At 41.8% G+C, this 18,787-nt stretch overlaps 1 protein-coding gene across 1 annotated transcript; it reads left to right on the forward strand.

Moving 5' to 3' along the window:
* The first annotated feature begins 189 nt into the window (after positions 1–189).
* Positions 190–18,057, forward strand: LOC110154468 (host cell factor 1-like). The gene is made up of 34 exons (XM_055165522.1): positions 190–365; positions 2,281–2,483; positions 3,275–3,423; positions 4,276–4,439; positions 5,943–6,145; positions 6,407–6,491; positions 6,610–6,716; positions 7,028–7,207; positions 7,467–7,751; positions 7,860–8,011; positions 8,080–8,250; positions 8,536–8,763; positions 8,844–8,954; positions 9,244–9,442; positions 9,585–9,700; positions 10,585–10,711; positions 10,856–11,019; positions 11,166–11,325; positions 11,483–11,670; positions 11,914–12,030; positions 12,114–12,197; positions 12,672–12,755; positions 12,860–12,943; positions 13,048–13,114; positions 13,201–13,334; positions 14,101–14,271; positions 14,423–14,594; positions 15,299–15,460; positions 15,766–15,965; positions 16,045–16,164; positions 16,288–16,473; positions 16,580–16,877; positions 17,146–17,197; positions 17,368–18,057. The coding sequence occupies exons 2-34, from the start codon at positions 2,312–2,314 to the stop codon at positions 17,405–17,407; spliced, it is 4,932 nt and encodes a 1,643-aa protein (XP_055021497.1). The 5' UTR covers positions 190–365; positions 2,281–2,311; the 3' UTR covers positions 17,408–18,057.
* The last annotated feature ends 730 nt before the right edge of the window (positions 18,058–18,787 follow it).

Raw genomic sequence — 18,787 nt, forward strand, 5'->3', positions numbered from 1 at the left:
ATGTAATTTTAAGCAGTAAATTTGTAATTTAATAATGCAATTAAACATTAAGACATCTTTGCATTTAAGTTTAATGACACACTGTGGAACATTTTTAAAGTTTTGTTTGGGAATAACTAGTAACAACAATCTGTCCCTGTTTTTAATCTCTTTTACTGAGTGTGTAAGTGCACTCTTCTTCCTTCGGGGGCGCTGTTTCGCAGCACTTCGGAGAAGTTAGACACAAAATGGCGTCTTCCTCAGCGGCATGAAAGGATACATTTATTTGATAATTTGGATTTTAAAACCCTTTACTCGTGTGGTGGTAGCTTTACTAGACAAGCCCGACTTATCTGACTTTAACGCATAAATTTGGAAGTTCAAAAGTAAGTATTGCATTGAGAAAAACGCGCAAATCGCACCTTTTCCGCTTATTCTAGCAGCTAACGGTCGGCGCCGCCATGTTTGTCTGGTAAAGGAGGGTCCGAGGGAAATCTGTCAACAAAAGCAAATGTTTCTTTTTCATTTTACGTTCAGCACAGCAGTCGAATATTACGCCTCTGCGTAATCGACTAATCCTCGATTTCGTTCATATATTTTGTACATAGATTTGGCACAATGCAGCACGTCTAAAGTTAGGCTAAAGCTTGTTTGCTAAAAGTATTGCTAACTTGATTAGCCAAAGAGAAGGGGCGGATGTCCACTACTCTCTCAACACAAGCGATGAGCTCAAAAAAATAAGGCATGAGTTGGTATTTTGGTCTGAAAACAAACAATGAATGCACAAGCCATTATTAACACTTTCAGCGTCATTTTGTTTGCACAGTAGCGTTAGCCATTGATCTTAAATCCCAAGGGTTTATCCAACTTTAGTCACAGCAAGATAATAATTGCGATATTAATTTTAATCTGAGCTGGAGCATAAAAGTGAATCAAAACAAGTGTAAGATAGCGGGACACGGGTTTCCACTCTTAAGCGGTAATCTGCACAACTATGGTGAACCTGTGTAATAAAAACGTAAAAAGTTGTTTGTATGATGTTGCCCTAACCATGCGCTGTACCAACCTGTTTTCAGAGTGATTCTGGGGGAAATAAAGGCCCATGCTGTAAGATTCATTGGCTGCTGTTTGATTGGCCCCAGGTGTGATTTGACTGCATTCACACTCATCTCAACTTTATGACACCTGACAATAGACTGTATATATAAATATATATATATAAATAAATATGTATATGTATATTTATATATACAGTCTATATGCACCTGATCTAACACAAATCTGCTGTGGGAAAGGAAAAGTTGTGGCATCACTTCACACTTCACGTCTTGAATATAAATGCCACTGAAAACTAAATAAGACATTCATGCAGTAATAGAGATAATTTCTCATATCTCCTTTTACACAAAAAACAAGCACGTAGCATTTAATAACAAGTTGAAAGTAGGATTCTGCGCTGTGTGGCACAGATGTTGTAGAGTTAGTGTTTGCTGTGGCCTGTGGGCCGCTCTGCTCTTAGCATTAGCCCCTTTAGCTCGGCTCCGGAGCCCTCGGCGCTCTGTTGTATTCGGTTGCTGTTAGCAGCAAGATGGCGGCTTCCATACCGGCGCACAGACCGACCGCTCTGCACATTTAACCCCGGCTTCCAGCCTCGGTGCCGCTCTCTTGCTTTGATGCACAGGAGAGCTATGCGACCAGTGCTTCGCAGCTAAAACGCACTTTTGTTCGTATGGATTTGAAGTATCTGGATTTGGATTTTACCGATTCTGCAGAGCGTTCGCTGAGCTAAAATGGCGGCTTCCTGGGAACGTCCCTGCAGAGTGTGCTAAGCTAACAGCTAAATCAGTGATTATTTTAGTTTTTCGTAACCTTTTCATTACTGGATATTCTGGTGGACTTTTGCAAATATAAAAGCAACTTTGACAAAGGCTCGGATCATTCGCTCACTTTGTTCATGGACAGCTTGTACATGTTGGCAACCGTTAGCGGCTCGTTCAAATAGCTTGATGAATCAGCTAACGAGCTAAAGCTAACCCTTCACCTGCTCCATTTTAACTGTTTTCACTGTAGTTACAGTTATCTTCTTTTTGGTAATCTGATTGGGCTGTCTTAATTGTGATAACCGGACCAGAAATAAGTATTATCAGACTGTAAAGAAAGCTCATTTGCATGCGATTAGCCACCTAGCCTTAAAATCAACAGGCTAACGCTAACCCCGACCTGCTGTCAGTGAGTCGAGGTGGATTTTTATCATTTCAATCCAACCGTGGACTAAACTTGGATTTCTCTCCTTCGTGAAAGACTCCCAGGAGCCGATCGAAACAGCTGCAGCATGGCATCTGAGCCCGCGGTGCTGCAGCCGCGGTGGAAGCGGGTTTTGGGTTGGAGCGGTCCAGTGCCGCGGCCCCGACACGGACATCGGGCTGTCGCCATAAAGGAGCTGATGGTGGTGTTTGGAGGAGGCAACGAGGGCATCGTGGACGAGCTGCACGTTTATAATACAGGTACAATTACTTTGTCACTAATTCAGAAATAACGTGATGCGCAAAAGGAGAGCAGAGACGTGCAAAGCTAACCGCTTCAGGGCTTTAGCTGGCAGCTGTTTTAATGCAAGTGTTGAATATCTGGAAGTCCAATTAATATTTTGTGTTCGTGTCTGATCTGTGAGTGCATATGTATCAACAGTTGCACTCGAACTCCGACATTTAGTTGTAAAACGAGTGGTAATCTGAGTTTGTGCTAAATTAGCCACTACACCCATAGCTAAATGCTTTAGCTCAGGCGCTGCTAGCGCTTTGGCTTTGGCTGCGGCTCACAGAGAAATGGCGCGATTTTACTAAAAACAAAGTGTACGTCACTGAGGCACGCCCCTTTTCCTTTCAACACAAACAAACCTCACTTTTAACACAGTGTCAAAACATGTGATTTGTATTATTCCAGCCAGCATCTGATTACATATTTTGAGATTTAAGATTCATTCCTTAAATATTACAATGTAATTTTAATTTCAGTAATGTGTGAATACAGCACATTCATTTGTAATCATAACACAACGAGATTCTCCCCTTATACTATACAATCACTTATGCACAACTAGTACGCTGCAGTAGTTGAAGATAACCTAGAATATTTATGTGTTACAAGGTGGTGGTAACGATTTGAAGCTTTTTAGTCTTTCTTAAAGGTTCATAAAGCTCATGCACTTAGTATAACACTTCTATAAGATGTGTTTTCACAGAATTTCATTGCATCAACTTTATTCTCAATGTAATAACTCATGTGTCTTTTGCCTTAGCTACAAACCAGTGGTTCATCCCAGCCGTCAGAGGAGACATTCCTCCTGGATGTGCTGCTTACGGCTTTGTGTGTGATGGCACGAGGCTGCTGGTGTTTGGGGGAATGGTGGAGTACGGCAAGTACAGCAACGACCTCTATGAGCTGCAGGTGAGGATTGCAAATTAAAGAGGTTAATCACAGCTATTTGATTTTTGAAACAATGTTGAACATAGCAGTAACCACATCAAAATGGTACAGGAAATATGTAAAATGTGTCTTTTTGGAGAAAATAAGTACTCCATGAAGATGTTCTCCAGTTGCACATACTTTTAATCTTCACATACAATGTAAACAGCTGTAGCTGGTCTTGGGAAGTTTTGTTTGAATAGTGCTATCGAGTTTTGAGAAGTCTTTGTTTGTAGAATCTGCATTTCCCATTGCAGTAAAAGGAGTGCTCTATTTGGATGCATGCTGTATTGGCCAACTCTTTCACTGATCGCTTTATGTTTATCTGAACTTTAATCTAACAAATATTTATCATGTTTCTTTTGGCTGGGATTGTGGATCATTTTAGCATACCCGGTTATGTACATTCAAACATGAGACCCTTCTTTGGCCAAAATCGGTTTTGTCTATTTATGTAAAGGGAATGTATGATTTGTGCAGCCCTTAAAGAGTTGCTTAGAAAATTTCATTGTAAAATTATATTTTTCCTCGAGGTAATAACTCGCTTTTCTCTTTCTTCATCTTTCATGTTTATCTTGGGCCCCTGCTCTGTTGTTAAGAATCTGTGTCCATGTCACTTTCAGGACAGTTGTTAAGTGATAATTACATGAGTAAAAGAGTTTATCAATTTAAATTACAATAGAAAACTGACTAAGCCAAGTGGCACATGGGAGGAAGAACCAGTTTCAAACGGTTTCAAAGTCTACTGTGAAAACCGATTAACCAAAAACTATTCTACAATAAGAAGGAATCACTCTAAACATTAAGTGATTTGTTTATTTTTTCTCTTTTTAGGCAAGTCGTTGGGAGTGGAAACGTCTCAAAGCCAAAGCTCCTAAGAATGGCGGCCCGCCCCCATGCCCCCGCCTTGGACACAGTTTCTCTCTGATAGGCTCTCGTTGTTACTTATTTGGAGGACTGGCCAATGACAGCGAGGATCCCAAGAACAACATACCCAGGTCAGTGTAACAGGTCTTGGACTTTTTAAACTAAATTGTACACAGTAGCCTTGATATTTCCTTTAATACACAACTTATAATCATTTTATGTTTAGAGGTGGTACTGGGCCTTTATCTGCTTCTCTATTGACAGTGAAAAGTGGTCTAGGCTGTATGAACTAAAAACAAAGGACCTAATTTATGAAGCGCTCATTTTTGGCATTCACAAAATTAGTTCTTAACTGAAAATTTTCTACACTACAGTTTTTTAGAGTATTATTGCTGTCATAATGCAAGAAAAAAAAATCCTACACAACTGTAAGTTAAATATTTTCAAAAGATATGTTATACAATAAAGTTTGAGTTTTATGGTGCAAATCTATTTGGTCTAACTGACTGACTATACTGCACTGACAATCTCAGTCTGTCCCAGACCCAGTCCTCTCCCAATGGGCCACAGCCTTGCACCTGGTAAACATGCTAGACTCAGCACCCCACGCCCCATCACCCCCCATGACCCCCCATGACCAGAGCACACTTTTCTCCATGCGCCGCGTGCCCCTTCCCCACCCCACCAGTTATTGCGACTCACAGAAAACGCAGTATAAGCTATGAAAGTCCACACTTATTTCTAATAAGTTGGTGACTTAAATATACCCCATCGTGTGTGTGTGTGTGTGTGTGTTCGTGTGTGTTTGGACATTTCGTATCTGTAGTCTGACCTCCTTGTTCACTTGCACCCCTTATTCATGACGCCAAGCCCACATTGGCTGGTTTCTTCTTCTGTAAATGAAATGTAACTGATTGCCCTGGTGTTCGTATGTGAATGTTGGTGAATTACGCGCAACTCTCGTTTAAGATGACTTTTGGCTGCTTAAGAACGCTTTGTAAATCAGGCGCAGTATAAGTGTAAGTTGCAAACATTTCTTAAGAAAATTAGGCTCAATGTTGCTACTGTTCTTACTCTTGCTACTGTTCTACTGTCCTTACTCTGATTAACTGACAAGCAATTTAAGATTTGTCTCTTAAATGATCAAATAAAGTTTTATGAAGATTGTAGGACTACAAATATTCAGCAATATTCATGAAGAATGATGTGCATCACTAAAAAAGAAGTAGGCAGTGTTTTGGAGCTCTGGAGGGCAAAATATGGAGTACACTAAATTCATTTCTACTTGGAGAAACAGGAACTCATTGGTCATTTAAAACGTCAAACTTCTTGCCTTAGATGAACAGCTTAATGCTTCCCCTTTTTATTAATCAGTAATCGGTATGCTTAAGTCCCTATCCAGTGTTATTTTTGACCCTTTTCTTTTTTTACTTGTAAGCACCCATGTTTATTTTGATACAGACTATGCGGGTCTCTGATTAGCCAGTAGCTACCTGTCAATCATGCCCATTTGAAATTGGGAAATAAAACTGGTGTCTAAACACATCTTTCTAAAGTATTGGAGAAGGTCGTATTGCATATTATCATAATATTTCCTTGATTCTTACACCTATCTATCTCTTATTTATCTGTAGATACCTGAATGACCTTTACTGTCTGGAGTTACGGCCTGGTTCCAGTGTTGTGGGCTGGGATATCCCCGCCACATCAGGCCGGCCCCCTCCACCCAGAGAAAGCCATACCGCGGTGGTCACCAGTGGAAAAACTGGGAACAGACTCATTATCTATGGAGGCATGAGTGGCTGCAGACTTGGAGACCTCTGGGTGCTTGATATAGGTGAGATGATCAGATGTATGCTCGGCTGCTTATCTCATCAGATCCAGTGACAGTATAATTACAAGTTACATATATGTTGTTCATGTATGAAGATGGGCGATATGGATGGATACTTAACGCTCTTATGTCTTGGTATTGCATGCATGTTCAATTGTATGGTCCATTAACCTTCTGTGCAATACTTGAAACCCAGTCAAGACCTTTGTGGACAGCTTTGTAATTTTGATAATAATGTTGTTGTTTTTTGGTGTGTGTGTGTGTAGACTTTGACATGGAACAAACCATCCATTGGAGGAACAGCCCCTCTCCCTCGCAGCCTGCATTCTGCCACCATCATCAACAACAAGTAAATTATTTTCACTTAATCATTTGTAAAAATTCCAAGTTGTTTTGTTTGCACAGAGGGCCTGAAATCTTGATAGCAGTAAATGTCTGATCAGTAATGTTGTTTTTCCATTTATTAGGATGTACGTGTTCGGGGGGTGGGTCCCTCTGGTGATGGAGGATGTCAAAGTGGCCACACATGAGAAGGAATGGAAGTGCACCAACACTTTGGCCTGTCTCAATTTAGGTACAAATGTAGTTTAGCGATGTATAGTTAATGGTGTCTTATAATTGTGTTTGTAATAATTAGATGGATGCTAGTTTATGTAATTACTCCGTTCCAAAAACACGACCAGTACAACGTGAAATTTGAACTTTGAAATGTATTATTGGAATGCCCCTTGAAATATATTATCATCTCATTGTCGAAAGGGTTTGGAATGTTTCAATGTTTTTGTTTTTTTTTCCCCATTGTATTTTGGCATTGAAACCCAAGGCTCTACTGACTACTGGAAGTTATCAGTGTCATATCTTAATTATAATTTTATTTATCTCTAGAAACAATGAACTGGGAGACTGTAGTGATGGACTCACAGGAGGAGAACATCCCCCGGGCCAGAGCAGGTCACTGCAGTGTGGCCATAAACTCTCGTCTGTTCATCTGGAGCGGTAGAGACGGATACAGAAAGGCCTGGAACAACCAGGTCTGCTGCAAAGACCTGTGGTACCTGGAGACTGGTGAGCAGGGGATTATATGGGATTTTATGATTTAAGATTTTATATTGAAAACCTCACACCTGGACATTTTAGGCCTTTAGTCAATATGAAAACTATATACACCATTTTGGCATTAACTGAATAAATGGGTGGTTCTCAGTGTAATCACTGTTATTATTCTCCTCCTGATTGTGGAACATGCAAATGTATTAGTAATGGTACATTTCATAATTTTGAACTTCTTCCTAATATGTGACAATGGCTGTGCCCTTTATTCCAGAGCGTCCGTGTGCTCCGTCCCGTGTACAGCTGGTTCGAGCTAACACCTCGTCTCTGGAGGTGAGCTGGGGCCCCTGTCAAACTGCAGATACATATGTTCTCCAGCTGCAGAAGTATGACCTGCCACAGACCACACCTACAAGCCCTGCCCCAAGTCCTGCTGCCAACCCTGTCCCCACGGCAACGCCTTCCCCAACAACGCCCACTCCAGCTACACCACCCACTGGTATCACACTGGTCCCTGCAGCTGCGACTGGAAGTGCACTGACCACACCTAATAAACCAGGTACACCACTTGATTTGGTCTAGACTTAAAATTGGTTTGCCTATTCATAAAAATCACTTTAAAGTAACACAATTTACAGGTTTAAGCACAATGTATTATTTCTTTTAGCTGTCCTGAAGGTAGCAGCATCTCCTGGAGGGGCCACAGGAGCCTCCATTGTAACGGTCCGACAGGCCGCTCCCAAATCCCCTGTTGCTGTGACAACTCTTCCTGCTGGAGTTCGCATGGTGGTTCCCGCTCAGACCACACAGCAAGGAACGGTAATTAACAGACTGACTTGCCTTCAGATGAGTTTTGCATCATGTTCATATATTTGTTTTGATTTCAGCCAATCGGCACCAACCCTCAGATGTCCGGTATGGCGGCTCTGGCTGCAGCTGCAGCAGCTACTCAGAAGATCCCTCCTTCATCTGGGACAGTGTTAAATGTGCCGACGGGAGCCACTATTGTCAAGACTGTGGCTGTGAGCCCTGGCTCTACCACTCTGCCCGTCAAAGTGGTAAGGAGTTAACTTCAGTCTGAACTCTAGATAAAATTGTTTTAGGATCAATAAAGCATCCATCTCCCATTCCAATCTAACACCAGAAAGGCTGTGAATCAATGGATGCTTCATTATTAAATACTCTGCCTTAACCATAAATTACACTGATACATGCTGCAGTATCAATGTGCAACAGATGGATGACTTAACATTGTGGCCAGATTAATAAATTGCCAATATGACACACCTACAATTCAGTTTACCACAGAGTCTTAACTGGGTCATGACTTTTGTGTCATACAGGTTAGTAACCCAGCCACTCGGATGTTGAAGACTGCCGCTGCACAGGTGGGAGGGGCATCAGTTGTTTCTGCCCCTGGAACACCCAATCGGCCAATCATCACTGTGCATAAGTCCGGCACGGTTACAGTGTCCCAACAGGCTCAGGTGGTGACGACAGTGGTGGGAGGAGTCACCAAGACCATCACACTGGTGAACAGTCCTCTGAGTGTGGGCTCTGGGGGCACGCTTGTGAGTACATACACCTTTATAAATTATAGTTATAAATGTATATTTTTTAGACATTATGCTAATATCCAGCTTTTTTGTAGTTGGGAAACCTGGGAAATCTTGGTAAAGTGGTGTCAGTGGTTCAGACCAAACCAGTGCAGAGTGGAGCAGTGACTGGACAGGCAGGAAGTCCTGTCACACAGATTCTACAGGTAAATATAGACTTAGACAAACTTTACTGAACCACAAGGGACATTATTTTGTCACAGTAGCTCACACAACACAATATATTATAATAAAAAGAGCAAAAATATTAATATTAATAATAAATAAGTAGAAAAAATAAATGCAAGAAACTGGTGAAAAGTAAGGTGTAATTATGTCTTGCATAGTGAAGCTGTTTCCATCCAGATAGAACTGGAGCTGCTGACTTATGTTTACAATCTGTAACATCTCTATTAACCCACACCCTATTCCCTATTGTGTGCTTTGCTCTCATAGACTAAAGGCGGCCTTCCTCCTGGTACAATCCTGAAGTTGGTGACCTCCGCAGACGGTAAACAGACGACAATACTGAGCACTGCACAGTCTGGAGCTGCCGGAAACAAACCCACCATTCTGGGAGTGTCACCAACAGGAGCTAAACCAGGGACCACCATCATCAAGACCATCCCTATGTCTGCCCTGCAGGGAGCCGCTGGTACACAAACAAACACACTAAGCCTAAATGTGCTTATGTATTGACTTTTTTGTGTGATTAATTTGCAGTGAGCTAAGACTATGCTTAGAACGCATGATTTATCAGTTCAACTCAATTTAGACATTTTATTTTGGATGTCCAGGTGGAAACAGTCCAATCACCATCCTCACAAATAAAGGAGTGGCTTCAGGAACGGCTCAGAAAATCATCACTGCAGTCCCCAAGATCTCAGCAGGAGGCCAGCAGGGGCTAACGCAGGTACAGTACTCCCCCATCCCCTCTAAAGATCGATGGCAATACCCATTGTCTACAGCTAAGAGAAACTGTTGGTTGATAAGTTCTGTTCATATGTAGGGACAATTATTATTTTGCCATATTATTTGGTTTGAAACTCATCTCCGAACTTGTTTTACTATGAAGTGGTTACAAGAGCTGTGCAGTCATGTTTTTGTGTGGTGTTGTTTTTGCAAGTGTGGCCAACATCAAGAGATTTAAGGCTGATAGCATTTTTGGCATATCTCTGCTACTGTTGTTATCTCTAGTAAACCCTTTGCTTGTTAAAGACATAGTAAGAGTTTTTACCATATTATAATTATCTCCCGTCTAGGAGTGTGCAAAAATATTGAAATATCGATATCGTATTGTTTAATGTCATGATACAGCATCGATATCATGGGATGTTGTATTTCTATATTGCCAGGAGTATTTTTTGGTATATTTATTACCGTAATTAATTTTGTTACAGTGCTACAGTTTTGTTGCATCAGAGAGTTTCTTTCCTCTGATCAGGCAATACATTTGACATTTTCACAGTTTTGATGAATAAAATGTGTGTTTCATATTAGCTTTGGACAAGAAGTGGTTTAATAAAGACTTAGTATCAAGCCATGATTTAGCCTTTAATTTTTATTATCGAATTGATATGAACTATATTGTATTGAATCATATCAAGTTGTAAGCTCACTGTATCGAGATATGTATCGTATCGAGGTATATATTGTATGGGCAACTTCTGAATGATACCCAGCCCTACTCTTGTCACATAAATGCCAGAAAAAAGCTTGACAGTGGATTTTGCATAATACGTCTTCCTTCGATCCAATATGCATATTTACATACTGTATGTGTGTCTTTGAATACAGGTGGTTTTGAAGGGGGCCCCAGGGACTCCTGGAACCATCCTTAGGACTGTCCCCATGAGTGGAGTCAGACTGGTGTCTCCAGGATCCAAACCTACTGTCACCACCCTCGTCGTCAAGGGCACCACAGGTAATATGACTTTTTCTGTCTCTTTATTATTGGAGGAAGTCTTTTATTTTTTACTGTCCTGTGTGAGAGAATTAAGATTGACTCCTCAGCAGCGACAAAGTCATTGTCTTTTTTTGTCCTAAATAACTCTTGTGTGTCTTTTAGGTGTGTCAAGCCTAGGAACTGTCACTGGGACAGTCTCCACTGTCGCCGGGGGAACTGTTGCTGGGGCCAACGCCTCTCTTGCCACTCCTATCACCACCTTAGCAACCATCGCCACGTTAGCAGGCCAGGTTACTACAGCAACCGCAGCTGGTGCAACCAAACAGGTACCAGCTCCATCTTTAATCTTAAAAATATGCATTGGCATAAATATTAAACAAAGGGTAATAGCGCCATCACCTGTGTAGTGGTTAGGCTTAGTCAAATTGTCCAAAAGTCAAAAAGTCCACTTTCACAAACTCTGTGTTTCCAGGTTACCCTGATCACAACCCCCAGTGGAGCTGAGGCTCAGCCCTTGGTCCAGGACCTGCCTGTGTCCATCATGGCCTCCCCTACTTCTGAAGAACCTGGAAGTACCACCACCAGCTCCACAGTTACTACCACAGCCGAGGGAGATGAGGGCTCCAACACAGGTAATCTATAGAAGACAAGTTTTGTGTGATCAATAAAGAGATGCATTTGTGAAAGAAGACTGTTTGTTGGTATGTGAGTAGAGGATGTACTATAGGTAATGGGTCTTGATGGATCAGAGGAGAAAACTCTTTGCTTTACTATTTTATTATTTTTCAGTGACGCTGATCTGCTCTAACCCCCCGTGTGAGACCCATGACACAGGGACCACCAACACAGCCACTGTGGCCACAGCGTCGATGGGAGGGACAGAGAGAGTCTGCTCCAATCCTCCCTGTGAAACTCATGAGACCGGGACTACCAACACTGCCACTGTGGCTGCCTCCAACATGGGACAGAACACACAGGTAAAAAGTGTTAGGGTTAAGACACAAGATGTTTCTGGGATCATGCTGTCATGTGCTTTCACAGTAGAAAATATAAAAATATACAAAATAATACTGAGAAGAAAATTTGTCCCACATCTTGAACATACTCTTCTAAGTTTAATGAGGAACAGCAGCAGAAATGAATAACATAAAACAATGTATTACATTTAATCTACTGCTAATGAGTGAAATCTTTTAACAGTCTAATTTTCTGTTGTTAAGGTCACCTCTAACCCGTCAGTGAACGGAGCCACAGTCTGCTCCAATCCTCCGTGTGAGACGCATGAAACGGGGACAACAAACACCACTACTACAGCAGGAGCAGGAGGACTGCGACAGGTGGGACAAACGTTATCAGCTCATTTGTTTTTCCTTTCCTGTTGTGTCTGTCCAGATTTAGAGCATGTATTCTCTCTTTTTAGATCTGCTCCAATCCTCCCTGTGAGACCCATGAAACTGGCACGACTAACACCACCACCACAGCCGGAGCAGGTGGTCTCCGACAGGTATAATCACACACATCTCAGTAGAGGGAGCCAGCTTTCACTAAAACATTTGCACATGAGCTCACTGCTGGAGGGAATTTCATTTCTGTAACCTTTACCTACTGCGTCTTAGCAAATGAGAAGAACTGGGGACTAGCTGCATTTAATGGGTGCTTTTAGGCATTTTAGCAGCCAGAACAATCCAGTTAGTGCCTTTATTTCAGATGTAAATACAGAATTGACATCTCACAGAGGTTTAGTGCTGCCTTCACATTGTTGTTTTTGGACTGTAAATGGGGTGTGCCACAGTGGGGTCTGGGTGGACTGGGCGTAGGAAATACAATAGTGGGACTTGGTTTCTACAGCGGTTATGTGCAAAAGGACCTGATAATGGTCAAAGATTGTCAAAGATTGGGCAGGGCTACACACTAGAAGTCTATTGTCAGTGAGTGCTATGATTGAACGGAAACTTAATCTTGTTCATCCTTTTACCAGGTCTGTTCCAATCCTCCATGTGAGACTCATGAAACGGGAACCACCAACACGGCGACTACAGCAGGAGCAGGGGGAATTAGACAGGTTAGTATTATCGAAAAAGATTCAAATTAAAAAAGAAAAGTGAATGAGTATGGTTATTGAGCACTTGTTTTAAGATTTTATTAAGCATTATTGTTTTCTTCCAGGTCTGTTCAAATCCTCCATGTGAGACTCATGAAACGGGAACCACCAACACGGCGACTACAGCAGGAGCAGGGGGAATTAGACAGGTTAGTATTATCGAAAAAGATTCAAATTAAAAAAGAAAAGTGAATGAGTATGGTTATTGAGCACTTGTTTTAAGATTTTATTAAGCATTATTGTTTTCTTCCAGGTCTGCTCAAATCCTCCTTGTGAAACTCATGAAACAGGAACCACCAACACAGCAACTACAGCCACAGGTAAATCTGAAGTTGTAATGATTGAGATGTGAGATTAATGTAATGTGTGAAATAGCTAATATAATTCTGTTAATTCACTTTTGCAGCTCAGCAGAGTGGAGAGTCACAGGGAGAAACTAGTGAACCCTCAGACGCCGCCTCCTCCGTCACCACAGCCACTCAGAGCAGGGCTGTGACCACCGTGACACAGGCCACGCCCACTCCAGGGCCTTCCATTCCAGTAAGTGTTAATAGACTCAGAATCATTCTCACTTATGTCACAAAGCAGGAAGACGTTTAGAAAGATGCGATGACAACGTCCAGCGTAGTTATGGACACTGGGGTTCACTGACCGAGTGTGATCAACCCCACTGCAGTAAATGTCATCAGCAATAAATAAATGAAGACATATGTGCTGTCTGGGATAATCTTGATTTCTGCGCCCTCGTCTCTTCTAATCACATGTACCCAGCGCGCTCGGAGTTGTGTGTCAGTGTGGAAATTATGAAAACTGGGGTATGGTTGTAATTGTTGATTAGCCGAACATAACGGAACTCTACAATGACATGTAGATAAAGAAAACTGGGCCATTTTCCCATTTTTTCCTTGAACAGAGCCCACCGGAAATTGTAATCACATCTTTCCAAACGTCTTCCTGGTTTGTGACATAAACGTGAATAGAGCCTATACCACAGATTGGAAAAAATCAGAATCAGTTTTATTGCAGTTGTCAAAGAACACAATTCACAAATGAGGAAGTTGAAGGAAATTAGTATAAAATAAATATATAAAATTACAGGAAGGCATTGAAGTGAGGTATAAAATAGACTTTGATACACAAAAACAAAATGATGTTCATGAATCCACCATCATGTCCACTTGAGCTCCAGATTATTGCCACTGCACCAGGTCACCTTCTGCATTAGAGAATTACAGATCCAGATAGTTTTTCTACAAATGGTAATCAGACTGAAAGGACCAAAGCTGAACATGTTGTGGTTCTATAGGAGATCTCGTCGTTGGTTGGAGAAGAGAGGGCAGACTCTTCTGAAGCTGTCGCTGTGGTCACTGGAGCTGAGGGAGAAGAGCCAATGCAGACCGACCAACCAGAGGACGTGATGTCGTCTGGAGCCACAGTGTTACAGGTCCATATGGGAGGAGCAGGAGATGCCCCACAGGTAAGAAAAAAAAATCTATTTATCAACTTTATTTTCTTTCACCATAAACAAAGCACAATTCAACTAAGCTGCTGTGTTGACCAAGTCTGTTACATTTGGACCAATGAATCAAATCTAATGTTCAAAATCTGTGTGGTTTTTGTGTTTTCAGATGGAGACGGCAGACAGCGGCCTGCCTCAGGAGCTGATGTCATCGGAGGGGGACGAATCAGGAGCTACGACTCTCATGGTGACTGGACTGACCCCGGACCAGCTGACCACAGCAACAGACGAGGCCCAGCAAGCCACGATACAGGCCGTCCTCCAGGCAGCGGGGCAGTTAGGTCAGCGGGTTTCTTACCTCTTTTCTACTTAAATGCAGTCTTTGCCACTTGATTGATTTTTATGTAGAAAAGTTATGTTTAGGCCTGTCAACAGATTTTGAGATCTATTGCTGAAGTAAATATAGACAATAAATGATAACTATAAAACTGAATTGAATTATCCCCAAAAAGGTATTCTTAATGTACAATATTGTTTAAAAATTTAGCTGCAATAAATAAATGCAACACTGAAGTAATTAGTTTGTATCTATAATGAGCCATAGAAGTTAATGATTCAACTCTACAGCTCAAAGCTCGCAAAAGTACGGAAAAATAACCATTTCTATTTCTATATTATTCCCACTAATACAAAGAAAATGTACCACGATAAATATTGACTTCCAAAAGTTATGTTCCATCTTATATCATGTACTGAATGATAAGTCGGTATAGTAATTATCTTGACTGGTCTAGTTCTCCTGAGGTTTCTACAGAACTCTGCGGCTCACATTCTCTCACACAAAATTCACCACAACATGCACATTCTACAACAGCTGCCCTTGGGTGTTATTAAGCTTTTATAAATTGACTTAAACTTAACTAAACAGTGCTAACAGTGCTACCAGTTCGAGGGCCAAGCCCTTGTCCCTTGTGCTGACGTGATATGTAGGAAGTCTGTGGGATTAATCTATTTTTGACTAATGTCTTTGTGTGTTGCTCTTCAGGCGATGCAGAAGGTGGAGACCAGACTATTCCAATCGTCTTAACCCAGCAGGAGCTGGCTGCACTGGTCCAGCAGCAGCAGCAGCTCCAGGAGGCCCAGCAGGTGGTGCCCAAATCAGAGCCAGAGCCGATGGCAGAGCAGGCACAGCACGCCATGCCCACAGGTGAGAACCAGAGCTGAGGTGCAGTATCTCAGGTCTAGTCAAAGTCATTCTCAAATATTAATGTTCCAGTCAAAGCGTTCAAATAAATGGCCATACTTTCTAGTTGAGTGGTGTCAAATGTGACCAATTTCTGGTCGCCTTCAGGCTTCCTGCTGAAGTGGCTCAAATAATAATAGGCAATATTTTTACTGCAAATTTTAAGTACTGCTAGCACCACTACCAACAACAGCGTAACACTGCATTCTGATACAAGTCTTGTCCTCGTGGGACATGTTGTCATTTCTGTGTCATCATCTCTTCCTCAGAGGGTCTGGCTCCAGCCGACAGCCTGAATGACCCAGCGGCAGAAAGTAACGGCCATGAGCTGGCATCGTCTGCGGTAACAAGTGCTGTTGCCCGATTGGCCAGTACATTTGCCCCGCCTCCTCTGAGCGCCAGTCCCAACAAGCTTCAGGCTGCTGCTACGCTAACAGAGGTGGCTAACGGCATTTCTAATGCTGCTCAGGTGAGAGAACCAACTATTGACAAATTTCCACTGAATTCCTAGACTGTATTATTAACGACTCTTTGCGATCTGTCTTCAGAAACCAGCCGCAGTGAAGCCAGTCCCCAAAGACTCTCAATGGTACGACGTGGGCATCGTGAAGGTCACCAACATGGTGGTGTCTCACTACTACGTCCCCTACGATGATAATTACATCGACGTAAGACACACAAATATAAATATACTGTAGCTGTACTTTGTGATTAATGGAAAAATCAGATGTTGTAGTCAGAATATTTGTCTTCTAAATGTAATACATAATTTATTTTATTGATTGTCACAGGACGACTCTGGTGCAGTTCCGGATTATTCTCAGATGAGGAAAGTGGAACTGCAGCCAGGAACAGCCTACAAGTTCAGAGTGGCAGGCATCAACATCTGCGGAAGAGGGGCCTTTTCTGAAGTGTCTGCGTTTAAAACCTGTTTACCAGGGTTCCCCGGAGCTCCATGTGCCATTAAAATCAGCAAGGTGAGAGACAGAACAAATGTCCATCCAAATCAATAATATTATTTGGGAATCCAAATATCGAGTGACAAGTGCAGAAAAATATAACCACCTTCTCCTCTGTGCCCAGAGCCCAGACGGGGCACAGCTCACCTGGGAGCCTCCTGCAGTCACCTCTGGGCGGATCACAGAGTATTCTGTTTACTTGGCCATCCAGTCCTCACAGACCTCCGCGGGCTCCTCGGGGTCCCAGGGGCAGTTAGCCTTCATGAGGGTCTACTGTGGCCCCAGTCCGTCCTGCCTGGTCCAGTCCTCCAGTCTGTCCAACGCCCACATCGACTACACCACCAAACCTGCCATCATCTTCAGGATCGCAGCAAGAAATCAGAAGGGCTACGGACCCGCCACGCAAGTGCGGTGGTTACAAGGTAAGGCAATTCACCTGCAATAATTTATTTAGCTTAAAATACCTTTTTTTATTTTCTTTTTAATCTATCTTGTTCTAATAATTAAATAGGCTAAGTTTGTAAGATAGTATACTTGGTAGCTATAAAGAAGAAAAGCATAAAATATAGACAAATTATTAAATTAACCCTGCAGGCTTGTCTATAAAGCTCTGAAACCTTTTGAAATGTGGTTTTACAGGTTGGATTGTGGTAAGAAATCAACCTTTTGTCGTCTTTATTTTTTTTACAGATACTAAAGACGCCAAGCCTGCTATGAAAAGACCTGGAGTGTCACCTGATTTGTAAGTTTCACTTTTTGTCAGTTTTTTTCCATGATATTTTAAATTGTGTTCATAGACGTGTTTCCAGTTGCTGTTTAGTCTGTAATTGTTTTAGTGAACTGAAATAAAACGTGTATGAATCATCAAATTTGCATCGTACCTTAACTTTTTGTACCTCATTTCTCCTGCAGTAAACCCGCCGGATCGAAGAAGTTCAGAGCCGACCAATGAGAACTCTCTTTGCTCTGAAGCCTGAGATTGGACAGCTCTTCTTAAGCTCTGCCCTGTTATGCCCTTAAAAGAAGATCGGCCTGGGCCAGTGGCTCCTTTTACCACGAGACCCATCCACAATCTTCAAAACTGAAAGACAGAGACTTGTAAAATATATTTGTACATTAATCGATCCGAACGTTTATCATGTTATTTTTTTCCTTTATTTCTTCTTGCTGTTTGTCAGGAACCGAATGTTAAAAAAAAGAAAAGGGGGGAGTCAGTGGCAGTATTTTGTCATCCATTGAAAATAATTAATGTTTTTCAGTTAAATGTAGTTTGTAGAAAGGTCAAAGGTTAAGGGGTGGGACTTGGACCAGCTCTGTGTAAATTAATTATTTCTGTAGCTGTTTCTCTTTATTCACTCTTTTTTTATATATATAAACGTCTCAAAGAAAAGCCAAATGGTTTATGTTTATCTGTGGTTTATGTTACTCCGTTTTGGACTCTGCCATTGGTCCATTTGAATGATCCGAGCTCCCTGATTGGTCCGTTGGTTTGTGGGACTTATGGGGCAGTCTGATTTGTCAATTCTTGTTTGTGGAATGATTCAGCTGTTGTTTGTGAATATTCTCTGCAACAATAAAGATTTTTAGAGCATTTTTTACAAACCGCACGGGTCCTGTCTGATAACTGGGGCGATTCTTAAAGGTACACTGTGGAACTTTTCTGGTGGAGAGTTTCCAAGGAGATGTTATTGCTTTGCCTGGACTGTTCCGTGGTATGACATTAAACATTTCCATCTAGCATTTATTAATTTCGTGTGTTTCTGTTGCTCAAAAACTAAATTATAATCCCTTCTGTGACCAGGGCCGACTCTCACAGATCTGAATTGTAATGTAGCGTAACCTGCTTGTCTCGTGATGGACAGGTGTAATTTATAGTGTGGAACATTCTAGACAAAGCAATAACATTTCTATGAAGACAAACAGTTGACAGACCTCTAAAAATGTTACACAGTGTATCTTTAGGTCTGCAAGTTGTTTTCAGTGTAAATTGTCTTTATATTGTTACTTCGAAGGCTGCATGAGGTGACAGGAGTTTCATTTCTCTCCAGCGACTAGATCAGGAATCGGAATACACTAGACGGTTTGCAAGAACACTGGCCAATCAGTGAAGAGCTGTGAAGCCATGGCGTCAAACTCAAGCGCCTGTCTGAGTTCTTTTTGTAGTACAACACAACAGTAAACAAAGCGGTCGAGATGGATGTAGACGAGGCCAGACATTCTGTGTTGGCAACAATTCCCGAGATCGAGAATTTAAAGTCGGAACAAAGAGGAAAGACGTCATTGCCCTACCTCCTACGGGATTTGGCGCATTACATAAATCACGAACAAATAG

Source organism: Boleophthalmus pectinirostris, unplaced genomic scaffold, assembly GCF_026225935.1.
Source record: "Boleophthalmus pectinirostris isolate CB_2022bp ecotype Guang Dong unplaced genomic scaffold, ASM2622593v1 HiC_scaffold_8, whole genome shotgun sequence".
Classification (NCBI taxonomy): domain Eukaryota; kingdom Metazoa; phylum Chordata; class Actinopteri; order Gobiiformes; family Gobiidae; genus Boleophthalmus; species Boleophthalmus pectinirostris.